This window comes from Semicossyphus pulcher, unplaced genomic scaffold, assembly GCF_022749685.1.
Source record: "Semicossyphus pulcher isolate SPU_LCO1_2020_fin unplaced genomic scaffold, fSemPul1.0.p SCAF_20, whole genome shotgun sequence".
In the NCBI taxonomy this organism is placed as follows: domain Eukaryota; kingdom Metazoa; phylum Chordata; class Actinopteri; order Labriformes; family Labridae; genus Semicossyphus; species Semicossyphus pulcher.
The window spans coordinates 9,012,597-9,030,419 of record NW_027211694.1 but is presented as its reverse complement, the minus strand read 5'-3'; the positions used below and the strand labels follow the sequence as shown (position 1 = coordinate 9,030,419).

General features: G+C 43.6%; 1 protein-coding gene across 4 annotated transcripts in view; it reads right to left on the bottom strand.

The window, feature by feature from the left end:
• atp2b1a (ATPase plasma membrane Ca2+ transporting 1a) overlaps positions 1-17,823 on the bottom strand; it is a 45,506-nt gene that overhangs the window by 9,586 nt on the left and 18,097 nt on the right. For all 4 annotated transcript variants that reach the window (XM_069671266.1, XM_069671267.1, XM_069671268.1 and 1 more), the window contains exons 3-16: positions 11,085-11,282; positions 10,150-10,407; positions 9,880-10,005; positions 8,273-8,434; positions 7,608-7,646; positions 5,563-5,718; positions 4,821-5,035; positions 4,377-4,619; positions 4,044-4,285; positions 3,318-3,555; positions 1,199-1,378; positions 1,025-1,112; positions 835-941; positions 417-608 (exon numbers count right to left, since the gene is read on the bottom strand). In XM_069671266.1, coding sequence (XP_069527367.1) covers positions 417-608; positions 835-941; positions 1,025-1,112; positions 1,199-1,378; positions 3,318-3,555; positions 4,044-4,285; positions 4,377-4,619; positions 4,821-5,035; positions 5,563-5,718; positions 7,608-7,646; positions 8,273-8,434; positions 9,880-10,005; positions 10,150-10,407; positions 11,085-11,282 — 2,444 coding nt within the window. The remainder of the gene's footprint in view (positions 1-416; positions 609-834; positions 942-1,024; positions 1,113-1,198; positions 1,379-3,317; positions 3,556-4,043; positions 4,286-4,376; positions 4,620-4,820; positions 5,036-5,562; positions 5,719-7,607; positions 7,647-8,272; positions 8,435-9,879; positions 10,006-10,149; positions 10,408-11,084; positions 11,283-17,823) is intronic.

Here is a 17,823-nt window from a genome sequence, read left to right as displayed (position 1 = left end):
CTACGAAAAAAGCAGACAGGCTGCAGAACGCAGCTCATGTCGCCTTAAATCAGAGAAATCAAAAGATAATTAAGATATTTTACAGGTGCTTATTATTTCTAATCCACAAGGATAATTAATTATAAGCCTCTTCAGAAACAAAGCGTCTGTATTTTCAAGATGATACCAGCCCCTGCGTTTCCTCTCCGATCCGACAGCTGGATCTCCACTTAGATACGTCGAATTGAAAACTTCCCCGCATGCGAGATAAAGCTTATGTAATCTCAGTCTGTTGCTGCCAGCTGTACCCATTCCATGGCTGCTGAGTCAAAGTGTGAACTAGAGAACAAAACTTTTCACAGCTCGAGCCGCCCTCGCACCGGAGGCCGATGCTTCGGACTGTCGATGCGAAAAGAAAAGGCTCTGCCAGCGCTAACCTGTGTGATGCAGGCTCCTGTAAACGCTACGATGACGGCCACCACGTTGACGGTGAGCTGAAACTGGAGGAACTTGGAGATGCTGTCGTAAACGTTTCTTCCCCACATGACGGCTTTGACGATGCTGGAGAAGTTGTCGTCTGTCAGGATGATGTCGGAGGCTTCCTTGGCTACGTCTGTGCCGGCGATACCCTGGAGAAGAGAAGTAGGAGGGTGAAGAATTTGAATGTGATCGCAACATATCTAACATCCAAATGTATCTACATAACCAGTATTCCTGGAGATGAACAGTTAATGCATGAAAAAACATTCATTTCTTTTATATGTTTTAATTAAAGGAGCAATTCTCCGCTGGAAAAAGCCTGACGATTTTGAACGAGACGACATCGGAGGCGGGCGTCATAGATTGAGAACTCACCATAGCAAAGCCGACATCAGCTTTCTTCAAAGCAGGACCATCATTAGTACCGTCTCCTGTCACTGCTACCACCTGCCTCTGTTCTATCACTGTGCTGTCAATAATACCTGCAAAGAAACGCATGAAAGTTCAAAATAAAGTGTAAAACAAACACTATGCGTTTAACCAAACCAGGAAAAAAAAGACCTACCTTTCACTAGTGTGTGTTTGTCGGTTGGGGAGGATCGTGCCAGGACTCGTAGTTTGGGCCAGATCTTGTCGATGCGCTCTTGTTCAATCTAAAACATGAAACAAAACTCTGATAGAATCCCACAAACACATTTACAACAGCCTTGTTGAGGTGCAGTATTTTGCTGTAGCCCACCTCTCCTTTCTCGTTGCGTATCCTCCGGTTAAACTCCTTCCCCTCCAGGCAGATGAAGTCGTCTCCAGGCAGCAGGATGCCGCACTTGGTGGCGATGGCTCGAGCTGTGTTGATGTTGTCGCCGGTCACCATCCGCACCGTGATGCCGGCGCGCTGGCATTTCCTGATGGCGTCCGGGACCTGAGAGAAAGCGTTAACACGATGAAGGAGGAAATGCGTGTTGTTTTTGCATATCCCCTTGGTCATCGAAACTCAAGTTCAGCAGGTTATGGTTCATATAGACACTGTGTAGCATAATCTCACTGCTAAAACCACAAGCAAACAAGTTGATTACATGCTACCTGCCTGGAACAGAACGCCACAAATCCAAAGTAAATAAGTGACTTTTTCAAACATTAAGTTCATTGTCTCACTGCGGAACAACGCCCTCAAAAGCCTTGTTATCCAACCCCTGTGCTAGTTCAATATTTCAATCTTGCGGCTTCATATTAAAAATGGCCGATGCTGCATCTCCTGTCTGCATTTTCTTGCATTAGCCAGGAGCCATAGGCGCTCATGGTCGAGTGGAAAGAGCTCATCAATAAAGCTGACAGTATATTCCTTATGGGGGCGCTTGTCGAACGGCCTTCCATACGTTACCTTCTGAAAGCAAAAGTCTGACATCCAGACTTCCCAACTAAATTGAGCTGATTTATGGAGGTAAGAAAGCGGCCAGGGTTTCAATTTCTCACTCGCTCTTTTTACATTATTGACACAACTGTGTCTGTTAAACTAGAAGAGTCTTCCAGGGGAGAAAATGTTCGCTACTTTCCCATATTTAAGTAGTCGTCTTCATGTGTGGCTTCTCTTATCAGGTGCAAACACTTTGGCCTTTTGTCAGCCATGTAATACAAACTACGACTTTCCGAGAATAACCTGACTCATGGGCAGCTGATGCTTGCATAACACAGCGAGCTGATGAATACCAACACAAGCTTAGAATGCAATAACATAAAGCTCCTCGACTTAGAAATTGTGCACCTTGACTCACACAGTATATATAAAAGTATCTGTATATAAAAGACTGGAAAAGGACTTGATGTAACAAAATTACCTAATTGTCGTCTATTTCGTGATGTTGCCTTTTCCAAAAAAAGAAGAAGCAAATTGTGCACCTAGACTCACACAGGCCATGTGGCTTAAAGGGGTCATATTTTAGCTATGCAATCAATTTTCTATTATTCTAATGTGTTTTGAATGACGTTGGAGAAGTTTGTTTCCTTTTATAATTTGTATACATATTTTAATTTAATTATTATTCTGAGCCTCTCCTTCCTCCTCTGCTATTAGACCTTAGCCACGATTGGCTGACAGTATTTGGAGTGACCGCGTAGCCCCTCCCCCACGTGGGGGAGCAGCCGCACTGCACTGTCACTCCAAAGTTGTAGAAAACATGGCTGCTCTAGGATCGATTATTCAGGGCGCCGGTTTAGCTCAGCGGTTAAATCGGCAGCCATATACAGAGGCTACAGTCCTCGATGCGGCGGCCACCGGTTCAACTCTTGCCCTCGGCCCTTTGCCGCGTGTCATCGCCACTCTCTTCCCCCTTTCCAACACTATCCACTGTCCTCTATTTTTTTGGCCTTTCATGCCTTTATTTAATCTTTAGGATCGATTATTCGGCCTTATATGTACGAGCCAGAATCGCCAGGAGGTATTGGAATGGTAAGCTTGACTACAAGCTAAAGCAAGAAGGCAGCCTGAGGTGAATGACGAAGGTTCTACATAGAAACCTGCAGCTGCCCATTTCAGACGCGACCTTTTTAAACATGTAAATCTGGAAAAACAGAATTTAGCAGTTTTCACTTTTTCACTGTGAACAATAAACATCCAAAAATGTGAAACACATGCAAAATATGAGAATATCCATTCAAAACATACGGCCCCTCCAATTGTTTCATGATATTTTGCACCTAAAAAATGTTAATTCTACCATGTTTAGCCAGTTTGTCCCATCGTTGCATTTATCTTTTAAGCTGAATGTTGCAGCCTGCACTAATGGCCCTCACATCTGTGAAATCTGTGTCATCCACGAGCAACTTTTCTCCTCATGCTGCCGTTTCTCTTCAATGCCACTGACCTCAGGTCTCACAGGATCTTCGATGCCCACCACGCAGAGGCAGGTGAGTCCAGTAAGGATGTCATTCTCATTGTCCCAGTCAGGCTCGCCCTCGGAGACGGGGAAATCTCTGTACGCAAGGCAGATGGTTCTCAGGCCCTCTGAGGCCATGGGCTCGATCACTTTCTTCACCATGTCGTCTCTGTCCCGTGGGCGGAACACCTTCGACTCGCCATTTGCTGTTAGGATTTTATAGCACCTGGGAGTTGAGAAGGAGATATATTATTCTAAAAGTGTAGAGAAGAGGGTTAAATGAAGATAGGAGGATACCATAAATGTAGATGAGATAACGGGTTGAGCGAGAAGAGAAGACAAAGCGTCTGAATGGTGAGCTGCAGTAGTAAGAAGTCACACTAAGCCCTCTGTGGGTTAAAAAGAAGCCTGCTTGGTTAAGAGGCTTACTGAGTTGTTACCGGCTCATTTTCTCAGTGCCTGTTTTTAAGTCGCAAAGTAAGGGGCTTGGGTGGGATGCACTTGAACTTCTTAGCTGCTTAAGCCATTACGCATATCATTTACTGCAAACTGTGGCCAGCTGGAGCAAGAAGAAAATCGACTGAATAACCTTTTATTGAATGGAATAATTCTGTGGACAGATCTTATCACGCTTCACATATCAGAGGCTGTATTTTTAGGACACATTTCCAAGAAAAAACAGATCAAATCCAACAGTAAAACTCTTTTTCTTACTTTTTCAGGAGAATTTCCGAGGCCCCTTTGCTGAACATACGATAGCTGCCGTCAGCCATCTTCAACACCGAGCTCATAGACTTCCTGACTGAGTTGAAGGTGTACACTTTGTATAGTTTCTCTTCGGGGATCTCGTTGCGAATAGCCTGGTAGTCACGCTTCAGGTCGTTTGAAAAGCCAAGCAAGGCACATTCGGTCTTGTTGCCCACTTGCCGTGGCAGGCCGCCTTCTTTCTCTGGAGGCTGAGGTGAAAGATAAGAAGACGCTTATGTAAGGAAATATTTCTGGTGATGGTTTATTTAGAAAAGCACACCGTTCTTCTCCCGGGCCTACCATGATCTTAGTAGTGTAGGCGCAGTTGACGGCGATGCCCAGAATCAGGATGTCTAAAATGGAGGAAGGGATGTTTTCCGGTTCGGGGACCTTCTTGTAGTGCTTCTCAGCGAGGAAGGCCTGCACCACGGTCATGCGGTTCATGGTGAGCGTGCCGGTTTTGTCAGAGCAGATGGCGGTGGCGTTTCCCATAGTCTCACAGGCATCCAAGTGACGCACCAAGTTGTTGTCTTTCATCATTTTCTGGAGAACAAGACAAAAAAGGTAGATTGTAACAGCTCTAAGACATGTTTGACGATTTAACAAGATTGACATTAACAGCTCCTTTTGTTGGCGAACAGTTAGCCGACTCTCCTTGACTTAGCGCCCTGCCTGCTAGCTTTAATGGGCTAAAATGTAAGCTGGTCAGCTCTGAGCGCAGGTCACTTGGCTAGCAGACTTTACCTTAACGGAATATGCCAGGGAGATGGTCACAGCGAGCGGCAGGCCTTCGGGAACGGCCACCACCAGAACAGTGACACCGATGATGAAGAATTTCACAAAGAACTGGATGTAAATGGGCGTGCAGTCCTTGACCCAGGGCAGATTCTGGATCCAGAAGGTATCGACTACAAAGAGCACCACCAGGATGATTACAGTGATGGCTGACATAACCAGTCCTGCAGGGAAAGAGAGAGACAATAAATGAACAAAGAGTTATGGGATAAAAGAGTACAATCAGTGTGTTTAAAGAGGGGGTATTATGCTGTTTCACATTTTAAGACATATATATATATAATGTTACAATGTTTGATGTCAAGCCTAAACGTGGGCTTAGTTTAAATCTGTAGGTAAAAGTATGTTGGAGTAATCCAACTCAGTCTGCAGGCTGCTGTGAACGCCAGGTTTCACACAGTTTTTTCTACACGCTGCACTTTGTGACGTCACAAAGAGAAGCCAATCAGAAGAAAGCGGGCTAGTACGGGCGGGTTTCTTAAAGGGACAGAGCTGATTGAGTCGTTTCAGGCAGAGGCTGTATGAGGGCCTGCACAGAGCACCAGTGTGTGGAGTTTTTTTTAACTGTAAATTATGCTAAGCTACTCCACAGGTATCACAGAGTGGAAAAAATAAGCTTGAAATTAGCATAATGCCTCACCTTTAAAAATCTAAATTCTACCAGAAGCCTGATCCTTCGTGTCTGGCTCACCTGCTTTGCCAATTTGAACAGCTAGTTTGGTCAGTTTGCCCTGGAGAACCGACTTCTCTTTCTTTGGCAGGTTGGCTTTCTTCTTCTCCTCCGCATCAGCTCCCTCGTCGCTGTTCAGAGGCTGCATTTCCATAGCGGCACCGTCCTGCGCTTTAGCTGCAGGAGAAGAACAAGAAAAATAAAAAGACAAATATATCAAAATGAAAATGACCTCATTTTCATTTTTATACAAAAGCATCATTGTGTTCGATGTCTTCATAGCCTTAACAGATTCCAGGATTTATGGAAAGAGCACCAGTCTACCAGATGGTGCAAAATCAGCATAACCAAAAGAGCAGACAAGAGACAAAAATGGAGCCTGTTAAAATTTGCTTAAATTTGCAAAACCTGAAATAAAAACGACATGAGGGAATTAAAAACTGTATGTAAACAAAGTTGTTTCAAGAAGAACAAGTCGATCCACAACAGGTTTGGACTGGTTTCCTCCTGTTAGTTATTTGGCTATTTGATTCAGCAGATAACAAGTCACAGCAAGTGGCTTCAGAACATGTTAAAGTAAAGGACGACACAACATCTGAGGATAATGAAAAGTGACTTTCAGAGGTCACATCACTCAAAATTTCAGCAAGCTCTTTTTTCGGCGTCCCTTTTAGACATGGAACTTGGGAAATGTCACTGTAATTATATTTGCGGTGATCTGACGGCTCAGTAATTAGCAGCAAGATTTGAAAGTGTAATTAGCATACGCCCACCTGGAGATTTAAAGAACAGGTTAACTAGCTAGCAGCGTCTGAGGAATCACCTCCTACTTCAGCGGCAGTTGTTGCCAGTTAAATTCCCATAAAACTCTTTCATCTCTTCCTCAGCATCCCTCAGGAGACCCCCTGCCGTGCGAGCAGGACTGACGGGAATCCCAAACCTAGATGTAGCCAGGTAACCTTGGAGACACAGTGCCTCTAATGGCAGAGGAGGGAGGAGAGGCAGCCGGCAGGCCAGCGGGGGCTGGTCTCTGTCGTGTCGCTCACTTTGATAAAATCATTAGCTCTGCCGGGCACTGAAGCTACCGCTGCTGCTGCTGCTTTAGCTGCAACTGACACATCTTTCAGCATCTCTCACTTGCTGTCATTTATATTTGTGCGTCTTTTTTATAAGCTTCTGCAGCTCCTTGTCCAATTTGGCAATGCTAAAATCTCTGTTTACTATGGCCTGAGCTGTAGCGTGTCATTGTGTGTGAATGTATGTAGCAGGAAGAGGAGGGGCATTAGCACTGGGCTGCTGCAGCTGCTGTGGACTGTGGCTTGTTCTGCACTTACATGGCCTGTGTAATCTCAGTCTAAAGGATTACTGTTGATTCCTGGCAGGCAGAGGGAATCTGTGCACCAGGGACTAGTGCCAGGGTTGTGGTCACAGACCCAAGCACTACTGATCATGGTGCCCCAGCAGGGCTACAGGCCGGGCTAGCTGGCTGGGTTGCCGCTAAACAGCTTCATTATCATCGTTGTCAGTCTGAAAATTGCAGCAGAGCATGTCTGACAGTTTGACTTGGGACAGTTCAGATCAGGACATCAATAGAAATCAAATTGTGGGGGCCGGAGGGACAGTCGCAGAGAGAGAGATGGGTGGGAAAGCAGATGTTCTGGCCCCAGAATTGTTGCATGGCTTTAATCTCCTCACCACTAATCGCTATAACTGGATTCAGTAGCACCTGCTGCTCAAAGCGCAATGTGCCGGGGAAGGACGAGAAAAGAGGAGAGAGACAGGAGGGAGGGCCAGACAGGACAATGGATGAGGCAAGAACGGCCAGTGGTAGGTATGCACTGACAGGGGGTCATGCAAAAGTATGCAACTCCTCACTACTTGTATGAAACCACTGTAACCAATTATTAAGAATTTGAGGCTTTAACCTGCATCCAATGCTGTAACACTGGGAGGGCGACATGTTTAAAGCTAAAGGCTAACCTGTAAGACTATTACATATGGTTATGAGTGTGTTTAAGTGTGTGTGTGTGTGTGTGTGTGTGTGTGTGTGTGGGCAGGCGTCTTACCTTTCTTACGATTTTCCACAGATCCATCCTGCTTCTTGTCTGTAGAAAATAAACACAGTGGAATCGCTATTAGTTGGCAAAAGAAATGTACTTAAAGGGCAAGGCTACGTAGTATTTCACTCCAGCGTCTCTCGCTGGGCTGTTCCTTTCAGAGGGAGGGGTGCAATGCACGCTGGGTGTTGTAGGAATGTAGAATGGGCGAAACCACGAGCTGTTTGTACAACTTTCTCCACAGCTATGGCGCCCATTTCAAATATTATTGCTTCTATCGATTACAGAGAACACCAGCTTTGACTGACAGTGGCTTTTTCCAGAATTGCTCCTTTAAAGGCAATACACAAATCATAACTGGCATATTTTCCATTATTTTCACACAGCTAACTAACTAATTGCTCTATCCATAAGGTTACATAAGAAGCTGCAAGAACCTCCAACAGCTCAGACCAGGGCCTTGCATCTGCTGCCAAAGGCCCTTTTAGCTTGTGCAAGTAGTCAAAGCTGTGTTATTACAAGCATGCAACTCTGTAACCAAGTAAACACTTTTAGCACAGGCTTGACTCTTTCTGCAGTCGATAAAAAAAACATGTTTCAAAAGAAGATGGAACTTGTCTACCTGCAGCGCACCAACAGAAACAGGAAGTGAATTAAGTGGTGGGGATGCTTACTTTTTCTCTGTTTCTTCTTCTCCTCCTTTTCCTTTTTCTTCTCCTCTTCCTCGTCTTCATCCTCCTCAGCGCTCCCAAGTAAAGTGAAGATAATTCCAGTTTGAGAGTTGACACCCACAGCAGTGACCACCATTTTCCCTGAGCCTTCCATTACATGGGTGCCTTTGGACAGGGGAGGAAAATAAAAACGTGAGTCATTAAGGGAGGGAGGCAAAGGACGCTCACGGTATCCCACAAGTCATTTGTGCTCTTTATTTATTACTTCAACCGTGTTTCTGTCCTGTGGCAGCAGAGCTAAATTCTTCTGCTAACTGAGAAGGTGGTTTAGCCTAGCTTCCAAGTGCCATGCTCAGCTACACACAAATGTTCTTCAATCGATGCAGGAAAAAGATCTTGTTGATTTGAGCAGAAAAGAGAAATAACAGAAGTGAAAACGAAGTGGAGAGCTTATAAGTACTCTCATGTTCGTGTTAATTAGAGGATGTTTTCCTTCCATTCAGGAGAGTGATGGCAGAAGGGACACAGCCGGTGCTGAGGGAAATCAAAAAGCAGTGGTGAAGCAATATGCACGCAAACACAGAGCGCTCTCTTATCTCTTGGTGGCGTCAGTATTAAGTGGGATGAACTAAAGCACCTGTGTTTCTGCAGGATGCCTACACCCTTTTTCTTGTAAAGTACAGAGCAGTCACAAACTATCTGACAGCAGTGGTGAAAGTAACAAATTACTCTTTTTAGAGTATCTTTTAAAGTCAGTCATTTAAGAGTCCATTAATAAAATGTTACCTTGCAGACCACGGGACTTGGTGGTTCAGAACCGAACTAACCCTTTAAAACACCACACAATAACATAAACAAACTAGCCGATCGAGGCAGCGGTAGACCATCAGCAACCCTCTTGTTCTGCGAGGTAAAATTACTGTTTTGTCAATGGAGTCTGGTGGCTTTGAAGAGAGCTATGTAACTGCTGTTTCTGGTTAAACAAAGGATCTTTGTCTTTCACAAAAGGTCCATCTCTCATCATTTTGACACCAAAACATGTAAACATAGGGCCCAGGTTTGAAAATAACAGTAGAATATTTCAGTTCTCTTTACACCTCTGTCTGACAGCACAAACGCCAGTCTGTAGACGCATTTGCTTATCTGTGAAAAGTCAAAACAGAAATTTGTATAAAGCTCAAAAAACATGAGCATCAAACCAGTGACGCTATGGCCAAAGTAAAGCACCCTTGTGTCAATTTAATACTATCAAACGTTCCCACTTTTAACAGTGTGGTATCGTCTATTATAGAGCTATTTGGAGAGGTCTGAGAAGCTGCAGAGACAGCACATCAAACATCACATTAAATAATTATTCTGTTAATTTAAACTTTAAATCGTTCATAAAGTGCCCCCATTTTTTAAAGTAGGACAAGGGTCAGCTTCCCCGTCGACCTCCATTTAAAAATCTGTAAAAAATTAACAGCATTTCGACGTGATCAAAGTGCACAAGGGTTATCGGTCATTCCGTTTTAATTAGGACTGGGCTCACACAAAGAGACCTTAAGGATGATGTGTGTTGGAATATAAAGAGAAACTTTTTACAATGTCTGTCGATAAATGTGAGTTACCTGATAACAGCATAGGATCTTTTTCTTGTGTTTTCTTGACATGGTCCGACTCCCCTGTGAGGGAGCTCTCATCGATCTTCAGATCATTGCCTTGGATGAGGACTCCGTCGGCAGGCAAAAGGTCACCTAAGATAAACAGACGAGGTACGGCTTTAATTCTAAGGAACACTAGTGTACTTATTGCGCATTTCAGTTTCGATGAAGTCTCTAATTATCCATCAAAGGAACATTTAAAAGCCTTCAATAATGTAGCTGATAATCTCCTCTTACCATATTTGACTTGTGCAATGTCGCCCACCACGATCTCAGCCACGGGAATTTGGATAACTTGTCCTCCACGGACGACAGTAAATTTCTGCTCCTGCTCGATGCGGCTCTGGAGGCCCCTAAACTGCTTCTCTTTACTCCAGTCGTTGAACGCCGTCACCAGCACCACACAGATAACTGACAGAAGAATGGCGGCGCCCTCGATCCAGCCCGCTTCTGACTCATTTTCATCCTCCACACCGCCAGCTGCCCTGCCACAGTCTGCAGAGGGACAGGGGGAAGAAATGAATACAGAGAGGACTCTCACATAAATCACTCTTGGCTTATCACATCATCCCGGCACCAATTGATACAAATGAATACAGTGTTAAACACTAAGAGGGTGGGGCTTTCAACAGATTTTACCATGGAATAACACATTCAATAGATAAATAAGGCAGGGACAAGCAACATACAAACATGTACTTAAAGAGGGGGTATTATGCTGTTGCACATTTGACACATATATAGAATGTTACAATGTTGGATGTTCATACTAAACGTGGGTGAAGTTTCAGATCTGTAGGTAAAAGTATGGTGGAGTAATCCCCAGGCTTCTCAGCTCAGTCTGCAGGCAGCTTTGTGATGTCACAAAGTGCAGCCTCAGCAGGCTTCGGAGAGCTGGCCAATCAGAAGAAAGCTGCCTTGTAGGGGCGGGGTTTCTTAAAGGGACAGAGCTGAGTCGTTTCAGGCAGAGGCTGTATGAGGGCCTGCACAGAGTACCAGTATGAGAAAAATGAGCATTTTTTTTTTTACTATAAATTATGCTAAGCTACTCCACAGGTATCACAGAGTGAAATATGACGCTTGATATTAGCATAATAACCCCCCTTTAAAATAAAACATGTTATCAAGGTTCAAAAACAAACAGTAACAGGGATCAATAAAAAGTTGCTTACGGTCTCTTTCGGCATCTGGAGGTTTATAAAAAGAAAGGCCTAGTGAAACTATGGCTGCCACTTCTAGGATAATCAGCGTGACATCCTGTAGCGCCTCCCACACTAACTGTAAGAAAGTTTTGGGTTTTTTGGGCGGTATTAAATTCTGCCCAAACACTGTTTTCCGCTTCTCGATGTCTGTGGGCTGTCCACTTAGACCTGGGGAGGAAAAGACAAGAGGACAAAAGAGCATTTTAATCACAACATTCTCACTTTAAATATATCAAATATCAAACATTAACATCAAAGGAAAGAGCTAAATAATGTGTCTTATATTTTGGGAAGAGATTCTGTACAAGAGAGCTTGCCCTCCCAAAAAGGCAAAGGTTAGCAAGCTGTGTTCTCGTCACCGGGCCTCCAAACACACCATCCCCGAAAGGAATCAGCACTTCTAACAGGAGGCGACAATGCTGCCCAACAATGACACACATTCTGCGTGCATGTTAAACATTTTCACCTCTTTCAAGCACGCAAGGGAGTGTGAGAACAGAGGTCAAATCTAATCCCGTAAACTGCCTTTTTAAACACAATGGCCGACTGACGGGAGAGGTGGAATCAGCTTTAGACTCGCAGGTGTGTAACGGTCTTGTGATAGAGTCATCTCTCTGACACATATAATGTCTAGCTGGCCCATTCATCCATGTGCACAGAGCGCATTCTGCGCCCATTCACATGCCTCCACATTCAAGGCACAGTCATACATTCAAAAGGGCCTTCGCACATTTGATGATGCGTGACAGTTTTTCAGCCCTATTCATGCCGACGGACCCTGTGTGGGCGGCTGTGTGGACTCGTGTGTGAGGCAGAGAGGAGAGGGGGGCAGAATTGGGGGGCCGCAGAAGAGTGACTGTGTGAAACTGCTACTGACAGGCAAATCAGGGGTGAGGGGGTGGGTGAGGGTGCAAAAGGACTGAGGCTAATAAAGAGTGGAGCTCCTGACGGCTGAAGGGGAAGCTGCACTCGGAATAGCAGCTTCTTAATAGGGAAAAGGATCAGTGGGGTCAAGGTGTGGACAGACAGAGAGAAGGACAGACAGAAAGATCGCACACACGCACACACACAGCAGGAGGTACAATGCAAATCATGCCACCACATTTGGATAATGAGTCTTTGCAGTGACAACAGAACATGGAGAGTAAGGTATGTCTGAGAATGAGACAGTTCTTCTCTTATGCAAAGAAATGCGGTCAAAACCAACAACTGATGATGGAGACTGAAGCCGAGCTACAATAAGAAAATGATTCATCAACTAAAATAAATCGATTCATCATTTCAGTCCTTTTTTAAGCAAAGATGACAATCATGCTCTGGTTTCAGCTTCCCTGAATGTAAGGTGTGACTGCTTATCTTTGTCACAGAGTATAATCACTATATGACAGGTTGGTGGAATAAAAGAAGCAATAAACGAGCATGAATTGCCATAAAATTTGATTATAAGATGCACTTTTCACACATTATTTTCCATCTATAAAAAGGGACTGTATACCAGTGTGACCAATATGCCAGCTTAAAATGCAGAGAGGTATTGTGCCTATAATCTAGCTAAAGCTTTATCACGGACATGCGCCGTCATGATCGCCAGTGCAGCCGCCACCATCACAACAATCAGTGTTACCGTAGGCCGAGATCAACTGCAGCACCTGACTGCAGAAAACCTTCTTCCCCTCTCGGATACCCCCCAAAACAGACTGCGTCTTATATTCCGTACTTTACGGTACATTTCATGGCGCTGTTGGAAAATGTTACGGCCATGTTTCTATATTTTTAAACAAAACAATCACATAAATGATCTGCTTTTGCTTTGTCAAGAAAAAGAAAGATGTGGGACTACGATTTTGTTAAGAACTGTTTGAAACAAAGCATACTTTTAGCAACTGCCATTTGTTGGGACGATTAAATATTTACAAACTGCCTCACTGCCCTTATTATACTGATTGGATTTAAACTACAGTTTGAAATCTGAGAGCACAAGGTCATCAGATACCACTGATATCAACTCTTCAAGAACTAACGCACACACCTCTGGGCTGTGTTTGAGAATCCAAAACTCTAACTTCAAATATCATTCTGTAACATAGTCTGTAGGCGTTTCCTGACATCCTGAACAAATCACTATTGATTCCATTGTTTAACTATCTTTCACTTGTCGACAATGACTGTCATTGGGTGAAATTTCCATCCCTAATCAACTGATGTAAAAGCACCCACAGTGTGTAACCCAGCAGCAGAAGTTACGCTTGACTTAAAGCTCCTGTGAGGAACTTTCGGTTTGTGTTAACTTTGGCGCCCCCTGTGGACATGGCCGTACATCTTATCTCTTTGCTGATTTTGTTCTGTACATGTTAAAGTGTCCTCATCCTGCTTGTCACATGTATCACTGACTTTAAATTTTTACCCTGGAAAACGTAAACAAAGGCAGCGTGCAGTTAATCGCTTTGTCTGACACCTACCCCCTACCAGCAGTTTCAGGCATTAAAAATAACTATATAGAAATAATCACTTTTGTCACTAATGGTCTGGTTTGCTTTTGTGGGTCTTATAGAGTAATCAGAATTAATTTCAGTCTGTTTCATAACCCGTGAAAAAGTCCTCACAGGAGCTTTAAATCAAAATATCTATATAGAATACATACTAAGAGTCACTATGTATTTACTAGCAAGGGTGTTCCATGTATTTCCCTTGTAAACACGTTTCCGGTGCTGAATTCCTAAACAATACATTAACATATTGCACAATATAATAAGACACTACAATACAAATACAGTAACAATAGGGCTTTATCATGTGAAAGCTAGTTTTGTCCAACCTGCAGCTTAACCAATTATCTGTCAAAGGGCGAACTGATTGATCACTTATCCTCTTACCTCTAAAGAACATTTACAGATAATCCCTGTAAGTCCCGCTCAATGTAAACATTATAATTACATCAATGATAATGTGACCACACTTCCATTAAACAGCCTCTCTGCTTTTCATCTCCCACTGCTCACTTTAAACAAGTCTTCCTTATTAAAGGAGGGAAATAATCCCGTACATCACATAGGACATTGCTAATTGACATTACAACCCAACACTAACACATACTTTTCTAAAAGGGAGGTGAGAAGAATGACGATGACTCATCAGCACAACACATTAAAAGGCTACGGGGTTTATCCTGCATAGCTGCCTGTTGCTGCTCCCTGGCTGTCTCTCACCGTCTGCTTTGATTCACTTCGCCTCTAATGAAAACATGCTGACAGCTAATACCCCATTCAATTTTACACCACATTTTCCCTTTGCATTAGAGCAGTAAATACAAGTGACAGGGGGCGATCAACACGCCGTCCCTCGGCTGGATACACAAACAGAAAATAGGCTGTCCTTGGCCCCTCACATCCTTTTAGCGCCCAAAGTCTGTCTCAAGTCAAGCAGCTAATCATTAACCGTTTAATTTGGATGCTTGTCCCCGGCTGACCCCCTCAGAGGACTGTCATTTTAGCTGCCAGCGGGGGGTCAAGGTAAGCCTTCACTCTGAGCCTGTCACAATTAAAAAGGAAATAGAGTCACTCACAAGTTTTCTTTTCGCGCTTTTACATAAGTGTGAGTAGGCAGAGATGTGCCAACACGCTGCCCAGTGCAGAGAGACAGCCCTCACAAGACGAGCGATCTTAAAGGGCCAGTTTGCTGAATTCAACCTCAGTCCTATCATGCTACTATGGGGAGCTAATGCCATCATGGTTGGAAAAAGGCACTGTGCCTTTGGGGGACGCTATAAGCTTCTTCAATGGGCCCTGGAAAGCCAGTTGACGTGTTTTACGTAGTCTGGCGGAGGCCAGGGAGCTCTCTAAACTACACTTCCTCCATCTAGGACGCCCAGCTCCGATGTCATGTGTCGTTCAAAATCATCAGGTTTGAAATGTAGACTGCAGACCTGAATATTTTTTAGACGATCCACCGGTATATTCCCGTCATATTTCGGATTCAGTTCCGCTCTGAGTCATTGCCCGCAGTGAAAACGGTAGTATATCACTCCAGCGTCTCTCGCTGGGCCGTTCCTTTCAGAAGGAGGGGCGCAAAGCACACTGGGTGCTTTCTCCACAGCTATGGCGCCAATTTCAAATATTATTGCTTCTATCGTTTACAGAGAACACCAGCTTTGACTGACAGCTTTTTCCAGTATTGTTCCAAGAGATTATCTGACGATTCATGCACTTATGACACCACCAAACTAAGGATTTCTGCACACTGTCTGCTTACTTGTGGAAAAATTTGGGTCCTTAAACAATGACCTGATAATAGATGGGAAATAAAGGTAAGAACTGCAAGGACGAGACTGATTTCAATGAAAATCTGCCTCTTTCCTACAAACAGTCTTTGCCTGAAATGAATCATTACGTTTGTATACATACTCATTTCATTACATGTCAAGCTTATACACAAGCAGATGACTAACAGCACATTAATCATGCGTTTCAGTTTCAACACGATTCTGTTAAGTAAAATTAAAAGGAATAGTTCATTTTTATTATTTATATTTGTCAGAAGATCTTGCCTGAGACAAGCACACAAAAAATGTAGTAACATGAGTCTGAAATGTAAACATGGCTGAAAGGTAGGGGTGGGACGAAATATCAATACAGCAATACATCTTCGTCCTGACTCATGCAACACAGTTATCGATAGACTGGCGCAGATGTCCCTGTGATTTTGAGTCACTGTGTCACCACTTCATTAATTAATTGTCAGATATCGTGATGTCACGCAGCCAGGTGTCTCTGTTTGTAGCCAACAAAACATAAACACATTAAGCTAGCTGTGTGTCTGAGACATTACTGTCAAACAACTTCTATTGCTTCTATACTCTTTGTAACGGTACTGTTGGACCTCTCAGACCACTGCGTGACAGTTTTACAATCAGTCTTAAACACACCATCTGCAAATGTAATACCTACAGACAATTTAGGACCTTAATTTCTCTGATTTTAACTTAAGACCTTTTAAGACTTTTTAAGGAGCCGCGGGAAGCCTGGGTTGTCTTGCAATTTATCACAGAATCGCTGTATCAGGATCGTTCATCCTGATCCTATCATGAGTTACTCTGCGATTCCCACCCCTACTGAAAGGTGAACTCCAAATGTTGGTATGTTTATAATTATATAATGCTTTAAGTCTTACAAGTGTAACTGGATAATAGGACTTCCAGCACCTCTGTGCAAGTTACAGTACTTGTTTTGATCATGTTAAAACCAGATTATCAGGGTTTACACAAAAGGGTACCAACCGGGAAGCACTGACACACATATTTCGCTTTGTTTCGTTACATAATCGCTTGTTTTTTTTAATATTTCAGGTTGTTTTTTTTAAATCTTCAATTAGCTAAAAATGTTAGCTAATACTCCCTAATGTTTCTACTGTAATTCTGTTCCATTTCAAAGTGATTAGAGTTTTTCTGTATAAGCAGATTGAGTGCTAATGAGCAGGGCTTTGGTCAGAAAATGGAACAACAGTGCAGCAACTTCATTACTATAGCATGATTCATTCTACTTCCAGAAGTAGTGTGAAATGGCTGTTCTCATTAGTCCCACAAAAGTCTGTAAAATTGCAAAACACCTTTAAACTCAGGAAATCAGCACAGACCAGAGTGGGAAAATGCCCGACTTGATAATCACACTGAAGAAACACGACTATTGAAGGAGCAATTGGCCCCTGGAAAAAGCCGCTGTCAGTCAAAGCTGGTGTTCTCTGTATATTTTAAATTGGTGCCATAGCTGTGGAGAAAGTTGTACAAACAGCTTGTGGTTTCGCCCATTCTACATTCCTACAACACCCAGAGTGCATTGCGCCCCTCCCTCTGAAAGGAACGGCCCAGCGAGAGACGCTGGAGTGAAATACTACCGTTTTCGCTGCAGGCAACGGCTCAGAGCGGTACAGAATCTGAAATATGACGAGAATATACTGGTGGATTGTCTAAAAAATCTTCGGGTCTGCAGTCTACATTTCAAACCTGACGATTTTGAACGAGACATGACATCGGAGTCCAGCATCCTAAACTGAGGACGTGTAGTTTTGCGAGCTGCCTGGCCTATTGGAGAAGCGGATAGCGTCCTCCAAAGGCACAGAGCCAAACTGCATCTCTTTCCTACCATAATGGCATCAGCTCCCAATAATTGCATGATAGGACTGAGGTGGAAAATAGGCAAACTGGCCCTTTAAGTACATTAAAAAAGTAATGTGTCTCCTGAGGGTGGGAATAGCGGCCCACAGTAATGATAATATCATTAAATATTGCCTTAGCGATATTTTGTCCCATCCCTAGTGTCTACGCAAACACTTCATATCCAAAATGTTTGTACTAGAAAGTTTGATCAATCAACAGTTTTTTTAATATTCATTCAAAACTTATATCAGGTTTTAAATGACCAAAAAGATCACCTTCAACTAACTCAATACAAGGAAACATAAGACTGAGAATCAGTGCCTCCCGATCCCATGCAACAGCCCGCCCAAGCACATCATTCTGAATTCAGACATCCAGACAAGCTACGCCGGCCCCCCTGCATTACAAAAGAGTAAACTATCATTTAACAGTCTGAACCTCCCATTGAATGAGGGCGTGTGGTGTCTGGCATGACAGATACACAGAGCCTGTCAGCTTTTGTGAGTTGCAGTCCAATTGTGCAAGCCTCTCAGCCCACAGCCGATTGGATCGATAGGCTGC